The sequence below is a fragment of the Tamandua tetradactyla genome, chromosome 16 (genome assembly GCF_023851605.1).
Source record: "Tamandua tetradactyla isolate mTamTet1 chromosome 16, mTamTet1.pri, whole genome shotgun sequence".
NCBI classification, from domain to species: Eukaryota; Metazoa; Chordata; class Mammalia; order Pilosa; family Myrmecophagidae; genus Tamandua; species Tamandua tetradactyla.
Window position 1 is genome coordinate 65,582,761 of NC_135342.1, and position 18,539 is coordinate 65,601,299.

The following is an 18,539-nucleotide window of genomic DNA, read 5'->3' on the forward strand; positions in this document are numbered from 1 at the left end:
ACATCACTGCTCATCCTCCTCCCTTGTGATTTTCCAGATTAGGCAGTGGCTGGCCTGAAAAAGGGTGAGGGTAATTTATGGGTGTGATGATCTCATTGTAGGAAAAAAAAAAATTAATGTATTTTAATAATTGGCCGTTTGAATGTTCATTGCTTATTGAATAGAGATGACAGTCACAAGTCATGTTATAACAAGAAATTAAACCCTTAAATATATTCCAAAATTTCTTCTATTACAGTGGATAGCAAGTCTTATAAATTCCCCACAACTTAGGAGATCATTAATTCACATATTCTATGATTCAGATCCACTGTGCTTTTATTACATATAAGACATAAAAGTGACAAGGAGAATCCAGTCTAAGATCAGTAGTAATCTCTTTAAATCAGTTCTTGAGAAATTGAGAATTCTAAACCAAGCATTTATGTTTGTTTAAAAGACTTTTAGGTCTGTGGTACTGATGTAGACCTATTATGGTTGGGATTTTTTGTATTTCCTTTTATATGTCTCTGTTCTTGAGTATCCTATTTATAACATATATTCCAAGGGAAAAGGAGGGGGTGAACAGTGGGGACTATATGGAGAGAGTCTGTCAGGCTGGATATTTACTTCCTCAGATTCTGTATGAGTGGGTCTTGCTAGGCAGACAGCTCCGGATGCTGCCCTTGAACCAAAGCCTTCCTTACCTTTGGACTTGATGTTTTTTACAGAAACCTCAGAGGATCTGGGAAAGAACGTCTTGCCATCAGCAAGTACAGAGCACAGTGGAGATTTGAAACCCTCTCCTGCTGACCCCAGTGTTGTGAGAGAAGACTCAGGCTTCCTCTGTTGGAAGAAGGGGTGCAACCAGGTTTTCAAAACTTCTGCTGCCCTTCAGACACACTTCAATGAGGTTCATGCCAAGAGGCCACAGCTGCCTGTTTCTGATCGCCATGTGTACAAGTATCGCTGTAATCAGTGTAGCCTGGCTTTTAAGACTATTGAAAAGTTGCAGCTTCATTCTCAGTACCACGTGATCAGAGCTGCTACCATGTGCTGTCTGTGTCAGCGCAGTTTCCGAACTTTCCAGGCTCTGAAGAAACACCTGGAGACCAGCCACCTGGAGTTGAGTGAGGCTGATATCCAGCAACTTTATGGTGGCCTTCTGGTCAATGGGGACCTCCTGGCAATGGGAGACCCCACACTGGCTGAGGACCATACCATAATCGTTGAGGAAGACAAGGAAGAAGAGAGTGACTTGGAAGATAAACAGAGCCCAACAGGGAGTGACTCTGGGTCTGTACAAGAAGACTCGGGCTTAGAGCCAAAGAGAGCTCTACCTTTCAGAAAAGGCCCCAACTTCACCATGGAGAAATTTCTAGACCCTTCTCGCCCTTACAAGTGTACTGTTTGCAAAGAATCTTTCACTCAAAAGAATATCCTACTAGTGCACTACAATTCCGTCTCCCATCTGCATAAATTAAAGAGAGCCCTTCAAGAATCAGCAACTGGTCAACCAGAACCTACCAGCAGCCCAGACAACAAACCTTTTAAGTGTAACACCTGTAATGTGGCCTATAGCCAGAGTTCCACTTTAGAGATCCACATGAGGTCTGTGTTGCATCAAACCAAGGCCCGGGCAGCCAAGCTGGAGGCTGCAAGTGGCAGTAGCAATGGAACTGGGAACAGCAGCAGTGTCTCCCTAAGCTCCTCCACTCCAAGTCCTGTGAGCACCAGTAGCAGTAATACCTTTACGACCACCAATCCAAGCAGTGCTGGCATCACTCCAAGTTCTAACTTACTGAGCCAAGTGCCCACTGAAAGTGTAGTGATGCCACCCCTTGGGAATCCCATCGGTGCCAGCATCACTTCCTCCTCAGAGCCCAAGGAGGCCAATCGGAAGAAGCTGGCAGATATGATTGCATCCAGGCAGCAACAGCAACAACAGCAGCAGCAACAACAACAGCAGCAGCAGCAGCAGCAACAAGCACAGACACTGGCCCAAGCCCAGGCCCAAGTTCAAGCTCACTTGCAGCAGGAGCTGCAGCAGCAGGCTGCCCTGATCCAGTCTCAGCTGTTTAACCCCACCCTTCTCCCTCACTTCCCCATGACCACTGAGACCCTGCTGCAACTGCAGCAGCAGCAGCAGCATCTCCTCTTTCCCTTCTACATCCCTAGTGCTGAGTTCCAGCTTAACCCAGAGGTAAACTTGCCAGTGACCAGTGGGGCACTGACGCTGACTGGAACAGGCCCAGGCTTGCTGGAAGATTTAAAAGCTCAGGTTCAGATCCCACAGCAGAACCATCAACAACAGATCCTACAGCAGCAGCAGCAGCAGCAGCAGCAGCAGCAGCAGAGCCAGCTCTCTCTGTCCCAGGGTCACTCTGCCCTCCTTCAGCCAAGTCAGCACCCGGAAAAGAAAAACAAATTGGTCAACAAAGAAAAGGAAAAAGAAAGTCAGAGAGAGAGGGACAATGCTGAGTGTGGAGAAGGCAACCCAGGACCGAAGGAATCATTACCAGATGCTCTGAAAGCCAAAGAGAAGAAGGAGCTGACACCAGGAAGTAGTTCTGAGCCTTCTATGCTTCCTCCACGCATTGCTTCAGATGCCAGAGGGAACTCCACCAAGGCCTTGCTGGAGAACTTTGGCTTTGAGCTGGTCATTCAGTACAATGAGAACAAGCAGAAGGTACAAAAGAAGAATGGGAAGACAGAGCACGGAGATAATTTGGAAAAGCTTGAGTGTGATTCCTGTGGCAAGTTCTTTTCCAACATCTTGATTTTAAAGAGTCATCAAGAGCATGTTCACCAAAATTACTTCCCCTTTAAACAGCTGGAGAGGTTTGCCAAACAATACAGAGAGCACTATGATAAACTGTACCCCCTGAGGCCCCAGACCCCAGAGCCACCGCCCCCTCCTCCACCTCCCCCTCCCCCGCCTCTTCCTGCAGCACCTCCTCAGCCAGCTTCCACACCAGCCATTCCTGCTTCAGCACCACCAATCACTTCTCCTACAATTGCACCAGCCCAGCCATCTGTTCCCCTGACCCAGCTCTCCATGCCCATGGAGCTGCCCATCTTCTCACCACTAATGATGCAGACAATGCCACTGCAGACCTTGCCAGCTCAGCTGCCACCTCAACTTGGCCCTGTGGAACCTCTGCCTGCGGACCTGGCCCAGCTGTACCAGCATCAGCTCAATCCAAACCTACTCCAGCAGCAGAACAAGAGGCCTCGAACCAGAATCACAGATGACCAGCTCCGGGTCCTGCGGCAATATTTTGATATTAACAACTCCCCCAGTGAAGAGCAGATCAAAGAGATGGCAGATAAGTCAGGATTGCCCCAGAAAGTTATCAAGCACTGGTTCAGAAACACTCTCTTCAAAGAGCGGCAGCGTAACAAGGACTCCCCTTACAACTTCAGCAATCCTCCCATCACCAGCTTGGAGGAGCTCAAGATTGACTCCCGGCCCCCTTCACCAGAACCACAGAAGCAAGAATACTGGGGAAGCAAGAGGTCTTCAAGAACAAGATTTACTGATTATCAGCTGAGGGTCCTACAGGACTTTTTTGATGCTAATGCTTACCCCAAGGATGATGAATTTGAGCAACTCTCTAATTTACTGAACCTTCCAACCCGGGTCATAGTGGTATGGTTTCAGAATGCCCGTCAGAAGGCCAGGAAAAATTATGAGAATCAGGGAGAGGGCAAAGATGGAGAAAGACGTGAACTTACAAATGATAGGTATATTCGAACGAGCAACTTGAATTACCAGTGCAAAAAGTGTAGCCTGGTGTTTCAGCGGATCTTTGATCTCATCAAACACCAGAAGAAGCTGTGTTACAAGGATGAGGATGAGGAAGGCCAGGATGACAGCCAAAATGAGGATTCTATGGATGCCATGGAAATCCTGACTCCCACCAGTTCTTCTTGCAGCACCCCAATGCCCTCACAGGCCTACAGTGCCCCAGGGCCATCAGCCAATACAGCTTCCTCTGCTTTCTTGCAGCTTACTACAGAAGCTGATGAATTGGCTACCTTCAGTTCAAAAACAGAGGTGAGTGATGAGAAACCAAAGCAGGCTGAACCTCCCAGTGCACAGCCAAACCAAACCCAAGAAAAGCAAGGACAACCAAAGCCAGAACTGCAGCAGCAAGACCAGCCCGAGCAAAAGACAAATGCCTCCCAGCAAAAACTCCCTCAGCTGGCCTCTCCCCCTTCATTACCACAGCCTCCTCCACAAGTACCCCCTCCTCAGTGCCCCTTATCACAGTCAAGCCCTAGTCCTTCCCAGCTCTCCCACCTGTCCCTCAAACCCCTCCATACATCAACTCCTCAACAGTTGGCAAACCTACCTCCTCAGCTAATCCCCTATCAGTGTGACCAGTGTAAACTGGCATTTCCATCATTTGAGCACTGGCAGGAGCATCAGCAGCTTCACTTTCTCAGTGCACAGAACCAGTTCATCCACCCCCAATTTTTGGACAGGTCACTGGATATGCCTTTCATGCTATTTGACCCTAGCAACCCACTCCTGGCAAGCCAGCTGCTCTCGGGGGCCATACCTCAGATTCCAGCAAGCTCAGCCACTTCTCCTTCAACTCCAACCTCCACGATGAACACTCTGAAGAGGAAATTGGAGGAAAAGGCCAGTGCAAGCCCTGGTGAAAATGACAGTGGCACAGGAGGAGAAGAACCTCAGAGAGACAAGCGTTTGAGGACAACGATAACACCGGAACAGCTAGAAATTCTCTACCAAAAGTATCTACTGGACTCCAATCCAACACGTAAGATGTTGGATCACATTGCACATGAGGTGGGCTTGAAGAAACGTGTGGTGCAAGTTTGGTTTCAGAACACCCGAGCTCGGGAAAGGAAAGGGCAGTTCCGGGCTGTGGGCCCAGCCCAGGCCCACAGGAGGTGTCCTTTTTGCAGAGCACTCTTCAAAGCCAAAACTGCCCTGGAGGCTCATATCCGGTCCCGTCACTGGCATGAAGCTAAGAGAGCTGGCTACAACCTAACTCTGTCTGCAATGCTGTTAGACTGTGATGGGGGCCTGCAGATGAAAGGAGATATTTTTGATGGAACTGGCTTTACCCACCTACCCCCAAGCAGTAGTGATGGCCAGGGCATTCCCCTCTCACCTGTGAGTAAAACCATGGAGTTGTCTCCCAGAACTCTCCTTAGCCCTTCCTCCATCAAGGTGGAAGGGATTGAAGATTTTGAAAGTCCCTCCATGTCCTCAGTTAATCTAAATTTTGACCAAACAAAACTGGACAATGATGACTGTTCCTCAGTCAACACGGCAATCACAGATACCACCACTGGAGATGAAGGCAATGCAGATAATGACAGTGCAACAGGGATAGCAACTGAAACCAAATCCTCTTCAGCCCCCAATGAAGGGTTGACCAAAGCAGCCATGATGGCAATGTCCGAGTATGACGATCGGTTGTCATCTGGTCTGGTCAGCCCAGCCCCGAGTTTTTACAGCAAGGAATATGACAATGAAGGCACAGTAGACTACAGTGAGACCTCAAGCCTTGCAGATCCCTGCTCCCCAAGTCCTGGTGCAAGTGGGTCGGCAGGCAAATCTGGAGATAGCGGGGATCGGCCAGGGCAGAAACGTTTTCGCACGCAAATGACCAATCTGCAGCTGAAGGTCCTTAAGTCATGCTTTAATGACTACAGGACGCCCACCATGCTAGAGTGTGAAGTCCTGGGCAATGACATTGGACTGCCAAAGAGAGTTGTTCAGGTCTGGTTCCAGAATGCCCGGGCAAAAGAAAAGAAGTCCAAGTTAAGCATGGCCAAGCATTTTGGTATAAACCAAACGAGTTATGAGGGACCCAAAACAGAGTGCACTTTGTGTGGCATCAAGTACAGCGCTCGGCTGTCTGTACGTGACCATATCTTTTCCCAACAGCATATCTCCAAAGTTAAAGACACCATTGGAAGCCAGTTGGACAAAGAGAAAGAATACTTTGACCCAGCCACTGTACGTCAGCTCATGGCTCAACAAGAGTTGGACCGGATTAAAAAGGCCAATGAGGTCCTTGGACTGGCAGCTCAGCAGCAAGGGATGTTTGACAATGCCCCTCTTCAGGCTCTTAACCTTCCTTCAGCATATCCAGCGCTCCAGGGCATTCCTCCCGTGTTGCTCCCTGGCCTCAACAGCCCCTCCTTGCCAGGCTTTACTCCATCCAACACAGGTGGGTTCAGCTGTAGGTGATTTTACCAGCCTTTAAACAGCTGCCGAGTTAGAGTTTTGTTATATGGCTACCACCTAAGTCTTCCCCATGCTGCACAGATAGGAACCTTCCCATTTTAGTTCTCTAACAGCAAGAAAACTTGAATTGCCTTCCATTTCGCCTCACTAGTGCTAGAGTACACGTGGTCCTTTGGCTTATTAGATCAGTGATGGGGCCTCCAGTAGGAACAGTCTCCTCTGAGATTTGTCTTTACCTTGTGTTCAGTAACACAACCAGGGTGTGCACCATAGGGGAGAGCTTGAGGTGCCTGGCATAGTAACTTCTGGAGTATTTTCAAGAAAGAAGCTTTCCATTATAAATCCTTCCACTCAGTGTTTGTAGGAATTTCAATCCCATGCAAATATAAGACAGCAGAATATCCTAATTCTGGGCCATGCCTTATGGAAACTGGTCCAGAGGGAATTGCTTTTAGAGAGCTCCTTACTCTGGCAGGAGAACTACTATTAGGAAGAAGTTCTTACATGATGAATTCTTACTCTTGGGGTTCTCTTGTAGCCAGAATAACTAATGAGACTGCCTTTCTATTTGAATGCATTGACTAGGAGTCTTGTATTGAGCAATGTGGTTCTGAAGTTTGATGTGTTTTAGTCTCCAGAGAGACAGAAAACAAAATGTTAATATGCAGTTTTAGGGGTTCTTAGTCACCCCTTCATTTCCTTTTGTCCTTCTCCTTTCCCTCTTAATGAATAAGAGTCATATACATTTGGTACTCATAGTTCCACTACACTTTGGTACTCATATTTCCACTTAAGAGGCAGTTTTGCAATTCTCCCTATGTACTTCTCTTTTTCCCCTTTCTCTGTCCTCATCACTCTTCTCTGGATCCATCTCTCTTTCCTAACTTGGACTTTTCACTTCTAGTAATCTGTGAGGCTTAGGCACAAGTCAGCAGTTGACAAGTGCATGTTCACCAAAGGAGAATAAATCATTTCTCTGTTCCCCGTGGGTTGAAGCAGCTCTGATGCTTCGCAGAGAGGTTCTTGTTTCTGGTTGAATCAATTCCACATTTTGCAAGTTTGGCTGTTTTATAGAACATGAGGCCACTGCATTCCTGGTGCCAGTTTCTTATCCGAAGAACAAGAAAAGAAAATATTAAGACATAGAATATGTGTTGGCAATACCACAGTTTGATACTATAGCCAGCTAGACAGTAAGTCAGGAAATAAGCTATGGCAAGTATCCAGGCACTGAATTACCCCTGTAGCCCAGGACCTTGGTCGAGGGTCTTGGAAGGCCCAGCATATCATAAAAATGTGAAAAAAATTAGAATCAAGAATGTCTGATCTATTCCCCTTGTTTTACAGATGAGAAAACTGAGGCCCAGAGAGGTCAAGACCATTCAGCAAGCTAGGGTAGGAGCCAGAGCTCCCACCCAGGCCTCCTGGCTCCCAGTGCTATGTGCTCCTTCCATCACACCCAATATGAGCCAGTCAGTCAACAGGTATATGTTTAGTGCTACTCAGGTTCTGACCACTTAGAGTGGACTCAAGATAGAAAGCTGTGCTCTTAATTATTCATGGCAGCCAAACGTGCCCTAGTTACCATCACCCAACTGTACAGCAGTTCTCAGGAGCAGTGGATGTGGAATGGGAGGGCAGGTACTCATGTTTATGAAGCATCTATTAGGTGTCAGGCCTATTGCTAAGCTCTTTCCACACAGCCTTCCATTTAATCCCTATGACTATCTTGTAGAAAGCTGAGGTCCCAGGAGGTCAACTAAAGGGCCCAAGGTCATCGTATGTCATCCATGATCCACACTGGATTAGTGTGACTCCAGGTGTGACTACATTAGGGGAATGAAGTAATGTGCTTGGTTCTGACCGTACAGATGAGAAAACCGATGTCCAAGAATTATTGTGAGGATGCATTAAGCTACCTGTCTAACAGGGCTAGTACAACATACAGTTTATAAATGTTTCTTAAAATTTGAATCTCTTATGTAGACCATCAATTGAGGATATAGAAAATCAGTTTAAGAGTTTTTGACCTGGAGCTTTCTTCTGAAAGGCTGAAGCCATAGAGAAGGAGAAATCTCTGGATGTTTCTTCCTTGCCATATTGACATGTGGTCAACCGAAAGAGCCATCCATGTTCAGAGTTTAGAATGCATAATTTGTTCTCTCTCTGCCTCATTTGTACCAATATAATGATGAGCCTTTACTGAGTTTTTGAGTAGAGTCAGTCTCCCCTCCTGGTTTCAGTCCCTTCTGTGCTTTGAGGAAAGTAAATGACTTCATCTTAGCAGTCCCTTTCTACTCTTTTGGAACATTAAATATAATATTGTTCTGAAATGCTGAGAGAAGTGACCTTCTTGCTATCTAAATGCTAATGGATATTTTTGTGCGATTGGTAAATTGAGGCAGCCTTTCACCTAAAGTTTTAAAATGCAATGTAATAATTCAGTCACCACTGAATTGAAAGCTTCAGAGTATTTTTCTCATGAGGACAGTATCATGTTATGGAATCCCTACCCCAGCTTTCTGGCAGAAGATGTTCATGCCAGAAGATAAAATAGTGAGAAGTTATAGAATTTATTTATGTTTTGGGAGCAGTTATGAAGTGAAGGGATGAATACTGTCTGGTTTCTTGGGTGTGGTGAATGAAGAGATATAACCTGTGAGCTCTTCCCAACTCCTGTTTTTTCTCATCTTTTCATCTGGCACACATTTCCCACCCCCTCTCTGATGCCCTTGCTTACCACCTTGCCAGTATTAACACCCCTACAGCTTGTTCAGTCAGCAGCAGCAATGTCCTTTTCTACCACCCTGAACCAGAACACTCACACCAGGAGATAGCTCTATATCAGACAAGGCTTTAGGCAGTGGTGGATTGGGACTGAGCATGAACTAGGATGGGGCTGTACCCCATGTGGGCTTGATGACAGAGTCCAAGCTCCATAAGTATTTGTGCCTGGGGGTAGGTTACAGTGTCTTGGTACTTCGTAGTGCCTGCATTTTGGTCTGTTCCATTTCCAGCACTACTTTTCTTCTCTTCCGATGGCTAGCTGGTCATGCACCTGTAGCCCTGCTTGTCAGAGGGGATGGAGGAGCAGCAGATGCTCCGTTCTTCAGCCAGTTCCAGAATCCTAACCCTAGATGGTTACATTATTCAGCAGATTTGTTGAAGCAGATCAGCTAGGCCAAGGTAGTACAGCAGTGTTCCCTGAATGGGCTGTTTTTATTTATTCCCATACTCTTCCTCCAGGCCTTGCCATTTCTCCTCCATTTTCTCTGCTCCTCTAGCTTCCATTCTGCTGCAGGACCTTGTGTCAGAGCATGTATAGAGCCTTTTTCGTTGTTCATGGGGCCTTGAGGCCTTGCCATATGTTTAGCTTTCACTCTCTTCTATTGTCTCTCTCCTCCAGACAACTTCTGGTGGGGCCTTGGTGTAGCTGTAATATTTCTGTGTTGCCTTCATGAAGACCATTGGTTCAAATGGGTCCCAGGTGAAAACAGCTAGTTTAGGCTCTTCCAGACAAATGGCACTGAGCAGAGCCACTGGTACCTGGCAAAGAAAATGTGAACTTGTGGGTGTGGCTTGTAGGGAAGTAAAGGAAGCTGGAACTTGTTCAGCTGGAAAGAGTAATTGGGGAGCTGACCCAGGACTGGGTCCTGGTTTGAAAGGTTGGTTTTGAGAGGATTCTTCAAATTTAAACTTTGAGATCTCAGATTCTATGCACTGTCACATGTTAAACATCTTGAACTTCAGCCTCCACCACCCCAGACTGATGCGTTTCCCTTTCTATCTCCATCCTTTTCAGCTTTAACATCTCCCAAACCGAACCTGATGGGCCTGCCTAGCACAACAGTTCCTTCCCCTGGCCTCCCCACATCTGGATTACCAAATAAGGCGTCCTCAGCGTCGCTGAGCTCCCCACCCCCAGCACAAGCCACCATGGCGATGGCGCCTCAGCAACCTTCCCAACCCCAGCAGCAGCCACAGGTGCAGCAGCCTCTGCCACCGCCGCCAGCAGTAGCCCAGCCACCACCCACACCACAACTCCCGCAGCAACAGCAACAGCGCAAGGACAAAGATGGTGAGAAAGTAAAGGAGAAGGAAAAGGCACATAAAGGAAAGGGTGAACCCCTGTCTGTCCCCAAGAAAGAGAAAGGAGAGGCTCCTACGGCAGCTGCAGCCACCATCACAGCCCCGCTGCCCACCATGGAGTATGCAGTGGACCCTGCACAGCTGCAGGCCCTGCAGGCAGCCTTGACTTCGGACCCCACAGCGCTGCTCACAAGCCAGTTCCTTCCTTACTTTGTACCAGGCTTTTCTCCTTATTATGCCCCCCAGATCCCTGGCACTCTGCAGAGCGGGTACCTGCAGCCTATGTATGGCATGGAAGGCCTGTTTCCCTACAGCCCTGCACTGTCGCAGGCCCTGATGGGGCTGTCCCCGGGCTCCCTACTGCAGCAGTACCAGCAATACCAGCAGAGTCTGCAGGAGGCAATCCAGCAGCAGCAGCAGCGGCAACTACAGCAGCAGCAGCAGCAGCAGCAGCAGCAGCAACAACAACAACAAAAAGTGCAGCAGCAGCAGCAGCAGCCCAAAGCAAGCCAAACCCCAGTCCCTCAGGGGGCTGCTTCCCCAGACAAAGACCCTGCCAAAGAATCCCCCAAACCAGAAGAGCAGAAAAACGCACCCCGTGAGGTGTCCCCCCTCCTGCCGAAACCTCCCGAAGAGCCAGAAGCAGAAAGCAAAAGTGCGGACTCCCTCTACGACCCCTTCATTGTTCCAAAGGTGCAGTACAAGTTGGTCTGCCGCAAGTGCCAGGCGGGCTTCGGTGACGAGGAGGCAGCGAGGAGCCACCTGAAGTCCCTCTGCTTCTTCGGCCAGTCTGTGGTGAACCTGCAAGAGATGGTGCTTCACGTCCCCACTGGCGGCGGCGGCGGCGGCAGCAGCAGCGGCGGGAATGGCGGCGGCGGCGGCGGCTCGTACCACTGCCTGGCGTGCGAGAGCGCGCTCTGTGGGGAGGAAGCTCTGAGTCAACATCTCGAGTCGGCCTTGCACAAACACAGAACAATCACGAGAGCAGCAAGAAACGCCAAAGAGCACCCTAGTTTATTACCTCACTCTGCCTGCTTCCCCGATCCTAGCACCGCATCTACCTCGCAGTCTGCCGCTCACTCAAACGACAGCCCCCCTCCCGCGTCGGCCGCCGCACCTCCCTCCTCCGCTTCCCCCCACGCCTCCAGGAAGTCTTGGCCGCAAGTGGGCTCCCGGGCTTCGGCCCCGAAGCCCTCTTCTTTTCCTCCTCTCTCCTCATCTTCAACGGTTACCTCAGGTTCATGCAGCACCTCAGGGGTTCAGCCCTCGATGCCAACAGACGACTATTCGGAGGAGTCTGACACGGATCTCAGCCAAAAGTCCGACGGACCGGCGAGCCCAGTGGAGGGTCCCAAAGACCCCAGCTGCCCCAAGGACAGTGGTCTGACCAGTGTAGGAACGGACACCTTCAGATTGTAAGCTTTGAAGATGAACAATACAAACAAATGAATTAAATAAAAATTAATAACAAACCAATTTCAGAAATATACTAACTGCAATTCCAAAGCTTCTAACCAAAAAAAACAAAAAAAAAAACAAAAAAAGAAAACAAAAAAAAAAAAGAAAAAAAGGAAAAAAAAAGAAAAAGCGTGGGTTGTTTTCCCATATACCTATCTATGCCGGTGATTTTACATTGTCTATTCTTTTTTATTTTAATATATATTAAAAACAAAACACTTAACCCTGTTACATTTGTGTCCTTTTGAAGGTACTATTGGTCTGGGAAACAGAAGTCCACAGGGCCTCCCTAATGTCTTTGGAGCTTAAACCCCTTGTATATTTGCCCCATTTCAATAAATGCCCCACTTGATAGCACAGAGGAGCCCGGCATGCACTGTATGGGAAAGCAGTCCACCCTGTTACAGTTTTAAATTTCTTGCTATCTTAGCATTCAGATACCAATGGCTTGCTAAAAGAAAAAAAGAAATGTAATGTCTTTTTATTCTCAGGTCAATCGCTCACACTTTGTTCTGTTTTCAGAATCATTGTTTTATATATATATATTTTTTTTCGTTCCAGAAAAGATTTTTTGTTTTGTTAATTTAAAAATGGGCAGAAAGTATTCAAGAAAAACAATGTGAACTGCTTTAGCTTTCTGGGGATTTTAAGGATAGCTTTTCTGCTGAAGCCAATTTCAAGGGGAAAAGTTAAGCACTCCCACTTTCAGAGAAAAAAAAAACCCACATACACAAAGAGTGTCGAGGACTTGTAGCTTAAAAAAAAAGTTTTAAAAACTGACTTTCTGTATTTATGATAGATATGACCATTTTTGGTGTTGAGTAGATTGTTGCATTGGAAATGAACTGAAGCAGTATGGTAGATTTAAAAGGAAAAAAAAAACCTTTTGTGTACATTTAGCTTTTTGTATGGTCCAGCTGACAGCTCCTCATTTGATGTTGTCTTGTTCATTCCTAGCAGATAGATTACAATCCGTTGATTTGTCTAAGCTTTTCTCCCCTTTGTCCCTTAAATCCACTTTCTCTTACCTCCTCCTACCTACCATCCTATAATCTCCCACTTAAGGTAGCTGCCTTCATTTCTTAGAGGGTACCTACAGAATTATTTTACAAAACTAAAGAAAGAATTTCAAAGGGTTTTAGGGGTCACTAGGATCCCTCACAGAATATTTTTGGTTGGGAAGTTGAAACTTTTTAAAGGCATACAGTTCTAATTACTTATGTCTGTTAGCCTTGTGCATTTATTTTTTACATATCCTTCCTTTGGCTTTTCTTTTTACACCTTCTTTTCCTTCTTATTTGGTAGATGCTTCAAATATTCTTGTCCTACACTAAAGCATTTATTTCAGTTTGTGTAATTGGGCTGTATACTTTCCTTTCCTAAAAAAGTTTTTGGTTAGGTTTTTTGTTTTTTTTTCCCCCCCTCTCTCATAAAAAGAAATTTCATGCTTTAAATAAAATCCAAAGACATACCCTTTCACTGCTGATGCAGAAAAAGGGAAAGAGTTCTTGTTACTTGAGAATTTGTTTCTGATTTAAGCAAACAAGACTTAGTTTAAAAAGTAAAACAAATGATTCCCAGGTTATGTGCTTCCTCTGCAAGTAGAGAGGCAACTGTTAATGACATATCCATATACCAAAAGACACATTTTTAACTTCAAAGTTTTGTCCTTGTGTTAGGCAGTCTGAGTGGCAAGTGATCCAGAGCGCAGCCAACAGAGAAGCAGATAGCAATGTACAGAAAGCAAAAAAGGAACCGTATATATGGCACTTGTGTTTATGTTAATAACTATATTCCTGTAACACACAACACAACGCAACACACACCTTTCTCATCTTAAAAACGGTCTGAACTTTGAAAGGAAAACTTTGTGCTGCTAAAATGTAGATTTTGGAGACAAATAGATGCTTTGCTGTTTCAATTCTATAGCCAAACATCAACAGAAACAATCTCCCCTTACCCCAAAAGTGTGACATCCTTCTCCCCTTCATTCTCTTTATGTTTCAAAAGGGAACTTTGAAGACTGTGAATGCAGGTTCCATTGGTCACCCTTAAGGCTTCTTTCCCCAGTTCTGAAGCCACTCATCGACTTTGCAAAAGACTGGAGCATTCCAAGATCTGAAAATGGATTTCTTTTTTCTTTTTTAGCCGGGACTATATTATTTTTATGAATTTGTTTTTAGTTTAATGAAAGAGTAGACCCTGAATTGTTGTACATATTTCTAACTAGGCTGATGCACAGTGCAAATTCCTTTTTTTAATGTTTTTTTAAAAGTAGAAATACTAAAGAGTACCATCTAACTATTCATATCAGTATCCAGTCGTAGCAGATGGTGTCAAAAACAAGTCCACAAAACATCTGGTGTTTTAACAAGCTATTTTCTTTCAACAAGAATTCTTGTATTTCTCCCTGTGTTTGAGATGAACATTTTTAAATTTTAAAGTTGTACAGTTTTTGTTTTCCATTATTTTATCTTGTTTGTAACTCTATGAAATATATATATATTTTTTGCCATTTAACTGTTGTATGTTACTCTGTGTCTGTATCATATACAAAAAAAAATTGTTTTTGTTTTTGGTTCTTTATGTGATACCAATTAACAATTTAACACTAGCTTTACCTGTCAAATTCTGCTAGGTCTTTTCTGAAAACTTTGTTTTTAAAAATGATATTGCTTGGTAATAGTGCAATTTCTATCCCTTTCCCTCCCCCCTCAACTTTGAGTTCATTTCCTTGTAATTTTGCCACCCTGCTTCCCAGTGTTTTATTTTGTTTTGTTTGAGCTACTATGCCATCCTCCCTCTGTGAGACGCAGTGACCGTTGGTGTTTTGTCATGCCATGCCTTGACCTGTGGGTGTGTTTGGCAACAGCAGGGTGGTTGGGTAGACCCGCGAAGCACACTCCCACCCACCAGTGTTCCTCAGAGGGGCTATGTGATTGCTTCCACCTGGAGTGGGCTGCACACTTAATGCTTTCCTTTATAACTAAACCATCCAAATATATGTTCATTCAGAAACAAAAAGAAAACTCTAGGCAACAACCCAGAAGTAGCAAAGCAGTCAGTGATCGTGAAAACTGGAGGTGAAGCATGCCAGTTGATGTCTATGCGCTGACATCTGCCACAGCTATGACCAGTATCATTGATGACCAGTATCATTTAAAAAGCATGAAGTTCACGACAATGCTCAACTTTTTCAAATGATATCACTCGGGGAATTTATTCCTGTCTGCTGCATAGTAGGTAGCTGAAAACTAGTTCTTCACCTCCATCGACATTTTGGTTTTTTTTGTTTGTTTTAGTACTCTACAGTGTGGGTTGGTGCTGGGCACCATTAAGTTATAGCGCCAAATGGACCCACAGAATGGGAGTTACTTCACACATCCTTCCTCCATCCTTCCAAAAAGAAAAGAAAAGGAAAAAAAAACCACCACAAGGAAAAGTTTAATACATTTAGGAAGTTTTCATATTTTTAAATTAAAAGCTGTTTAAAGAGATGAATGTGGCCAAAGTTTTACATGATTGAAAATAAAGTAAAACAGATGGCATGTGTTGAAACCTGAGTTTATCAGGCATGGCAGGAAGTTGCAGGAGAGAGAGGTAGTGACCCAAGCCAGTGCACTTGATGTTCATGGACATATATTTTTTTTAAATAAATTAAAACATTTTAAATAGAAGCATAAATTGAGTTGGTTGTTTGTTGGCGCTGAAATACTGCCCACTGTGAAACAAAGCTTTGAATAGTTTTTCTGTTGTTTGTTTACTTTCATTGGGGGGGAGGGGGGCAAGTTTGGGTAGGAAAAAAAGCATAACTGAACGTGACCCTGAGGTGAAGAGGTATATGAACAGCCTTTGCAATGTACAAAAAAAAAAAAAAAAAAAAAAAAAAAATAGAGCAAGTGAAACCAAAAATGATGTTCTTGGTGTTTTTCTATAATGTAGTCTTGTTAGCTTTTTTGTTACTGTAACAATGCTGATCTCTGAACTGTACCAAAATACATGGAGACTAACAAACAAACAGAACCACATGGAACTTTCAAACTGAAAAAAAAAATAATTTGTCACAAAAACTTTGTTGTCATAGTTAAGTTGATTGTAGATGGTAATTGAATATACTCCTTTGAAAATATTTCATCAAGTATGTTTCCTGCTCATTGTGATACATTAAAAAAAAATATGAGCAAAAGTTCTTGTCTCTGTTATGAGCTTTTGTTTGTGTGAGAGAGAGGGAAAGAGAAGGTGACTGGCAAAATGTAAATATGAATAATATTTCATGGTGGTTTGGGCAGGGAGTACTTATTCCAAGAAATATAAGTATGCGCAGAGTTCTTTGTTATCTCTTAGTAAGTGCCCTTGTATTTCCCAACCCTTGGCACTTGTGAAAGAACAGTAGTTTTAGCTATGACACTGGCCAGCCTATTGAGAATGATAAGTCTGGTAGCCTGGAGAGTATCTGGCCCCAGAGAGCCCTAATAGCACCCACATTTTTAATTCAAATGTTTATGTGATAATTTCAGACACTGTTTGCTACAAGTAAAGGAAGTTTTACCAATGGCCAGGAAGCTTCTCTGAAGTGGGAACTGATCTAGTGTGTATGACAGAAAGATATAAAAGGTAAGTTGAATTAAGCAAATGATTGACCAAATTTACCTTTCCTAGCAAAGGACTGTTCTTAACCACTATTAGAGCAAAATTTGAGATAGCAGTCTGCAAAACAGTATTAGCAACTAATTCCTGTATACAAGAGGCTCTTCAGCCCTCTTCTCAAAACTGTCCCTTACAGCAGAAAATGCTTGAAATTCATTAATAAGAAACACATCCAAGATTGGGCCCAAAGGCCTTCCATTCATCTCTAATTTATAGCCATAGCTGATAAATAATTTATAAAACTCTAGCACTGGGCTGGGATGGCTTTGCAGGCTGGGTGTGTCCTTGCAAAGTCTGTGGCATCTGCCCTCGGTCAACAGGGGCCTTTTCTTCCCCTGGACTTGAACTGTGAAGCTGTCTTCTATTAGCTCAGACAGCCATTGTCAACCAAGTCTTTTCCTTTGCTCCTGCAGCAGGCATTCAAGAAGTAGTGGCCCTATTAACTCAAATTTCAAAGAGTTCTATAATTGGCACAGACATTATAGATGAGGCAACTAGTACTCAGAAAAGCTTGATCTAGGCCGCAAAGCTTGTACAGGAGACAGACCCCTGGTTCCTTGGCCAGTGCTTGATCCTCTGGGTCATTCTAGTAGAATCACTGTTCCTCATGAAACTGAACATCCCATTCCAGACATTGTACTTTTTTTTGGGTAGTGTTCTTACAGGAGCAGATGACTTCTATCTCAGTATGTTTTCTTGGCATACAGTTGTCGCTGACCACCTGTGAACAGGTATGGTAAGATAAAAATAGTTCGGACCCACAGCCATGTCTACCTCACTAAGCTCCACTTATTTTGGGATCTGGCAGGAATGCATTGGAATGTTTTAGATGGAACTAGTTTTGGAGTGGGGTTGTGCTGCTTCCGCTCTTTAATGGGAGGTGACTACAAATCAACTTCTTCTATAGATAAATTTGTAATAAGAAAATGAAACAAAATCTTAGGGACAGTTGAGCCCTTTGTATCAAAGAATCTCTATGAATCTAAGTTAACACTGAGAGAGTTGTGTAAGTGACCTAACACTCTTTCTGTTACTGGGAAACCGTTTTCTTAAGGGAAAAGAAGTCTTCCATCTGGCTTCAATATCATACTCATGTGTATATTACCCTCCACTGAATAAATAGTCCCATTGCACCTTCTTCCCTGGACTATGTGAAATAGCAACATCTTAAAAGGGCTCATATGTTAGTCAGGTAGCTGTTTTTAATTTTGCGTTAGAGATGGCTTTAGTACTGAGCCTCTGCTATAGAATGACCTTCTAGATATCACTTTTAGCACATTTAGACTTTGTTACAACAACACATAGCCATTTAAGAGTCAAATTGAAAGATGAGAAGTTTGAACGTGCTCTGTTCCACAGCCTTAATTACAGCAGGACAAATGTGCTCTCAGCCTCTGGGTGGACTAGCCAAGATTCCGGCAAAACATGCGAAAAAAAATGTGTGCTCTTAGATCCTTTAAAATTAGAGGCAAGTTTCCGTTTATTCTTTACTTCATGGTAAAGGTAGGTGTTTCTTTTCTTTTCCTATCTTCTTTCCTTCCTTTCCTTTTTTAATTTTTTCAAACTAAAAGTATATTGACTCTAAGATATCATACCCAGTTAGCTTGGTTCTTCTGAATTTTTCTTCTCAAGTTACTAAATTACATACAAAAGAAATTCTTTTCAATCCTTATAACTGCTTCATTGCTTATCCCATGTGGTCTAGACAGAGGAAGAGGCTGTTTAATTCAACTATGGAATCCCCTATTAACATGGGAATGAAAACTTTCAGATTAACTACCTTACTGATGGGCCAAGGAACCTTAGCCCTGAGAAATGAAAAGCCTGGCTCAAAAGCAACTAGGAACACTAAATGAGAAGGGCATCAGTGGTTACTCTCTCCCTCTTTCTAATGCCAAAAGCTTATTTTTGATACTTGCTGTTCCTTGCCTTTCTACTTTCAACACACTACTCTTTCCTATGCTTCCTTACATATTGCTACAGCTTTTTAGACTTCCTTTGTGACACCTTAATTTGCAAAACTCTTGTAAAACTATTTTGTAAAAATCACATTTCACATTTTTTTTTGCTTGCTTCTTAAAATGGCCAAAAAAGTAGGCAAAGTAGGTGACCTTTATCTCCAATTTTCAGTATA

At 44.2% G+C, this 18,539-nt stretch overlaps 1 protein-coding gene and 1 long non-coding RNA gene across 11 annotated transcripts in view; one reads left to right on the forward strand and one right to left on the reverse strand.

The window, feature by feature from the left end:
- ZFHX3 (zinc finger homeobox 3) overlaps positions 1–12,485 on the forward strand; it is a 1,060,470-nt gene extending 1,047,985 nt beyond the window's left edge. For 8 of the 9 annotated variants that reach the window (XM_077132887.1, XM_077132886.1, XM_077132891.1 and 5 more), the window contains 2 exons: positions 711–6,194; positions 10,014–12,485. In XM_077132887.1, the coding sequence (XP_076989002.1) occupies positions 711–6,194; positions 10,014–11,719 (7,190 nt within the window). In that variant the 3' untranslated portion in view covers positions 11,720–12,485. Of the gene's footprint in view, positions 1–710; positions 6,195–7,558; positions 7,696–10,013 lie in introns of all 9 variants that reach the window. The other variant, XR_013163640.1, reaches the window with a different exon arrangement.
- The window catches only part of LOC143659683 (uncharacterized), a 271,825-nt gene that overhangs the window by 27,062 nt on the left and 226,224 nt on the right, over positions 1–18,539 (reverse strand). The gene's annotated exons all lie outside the window — the stretch shown is intronic.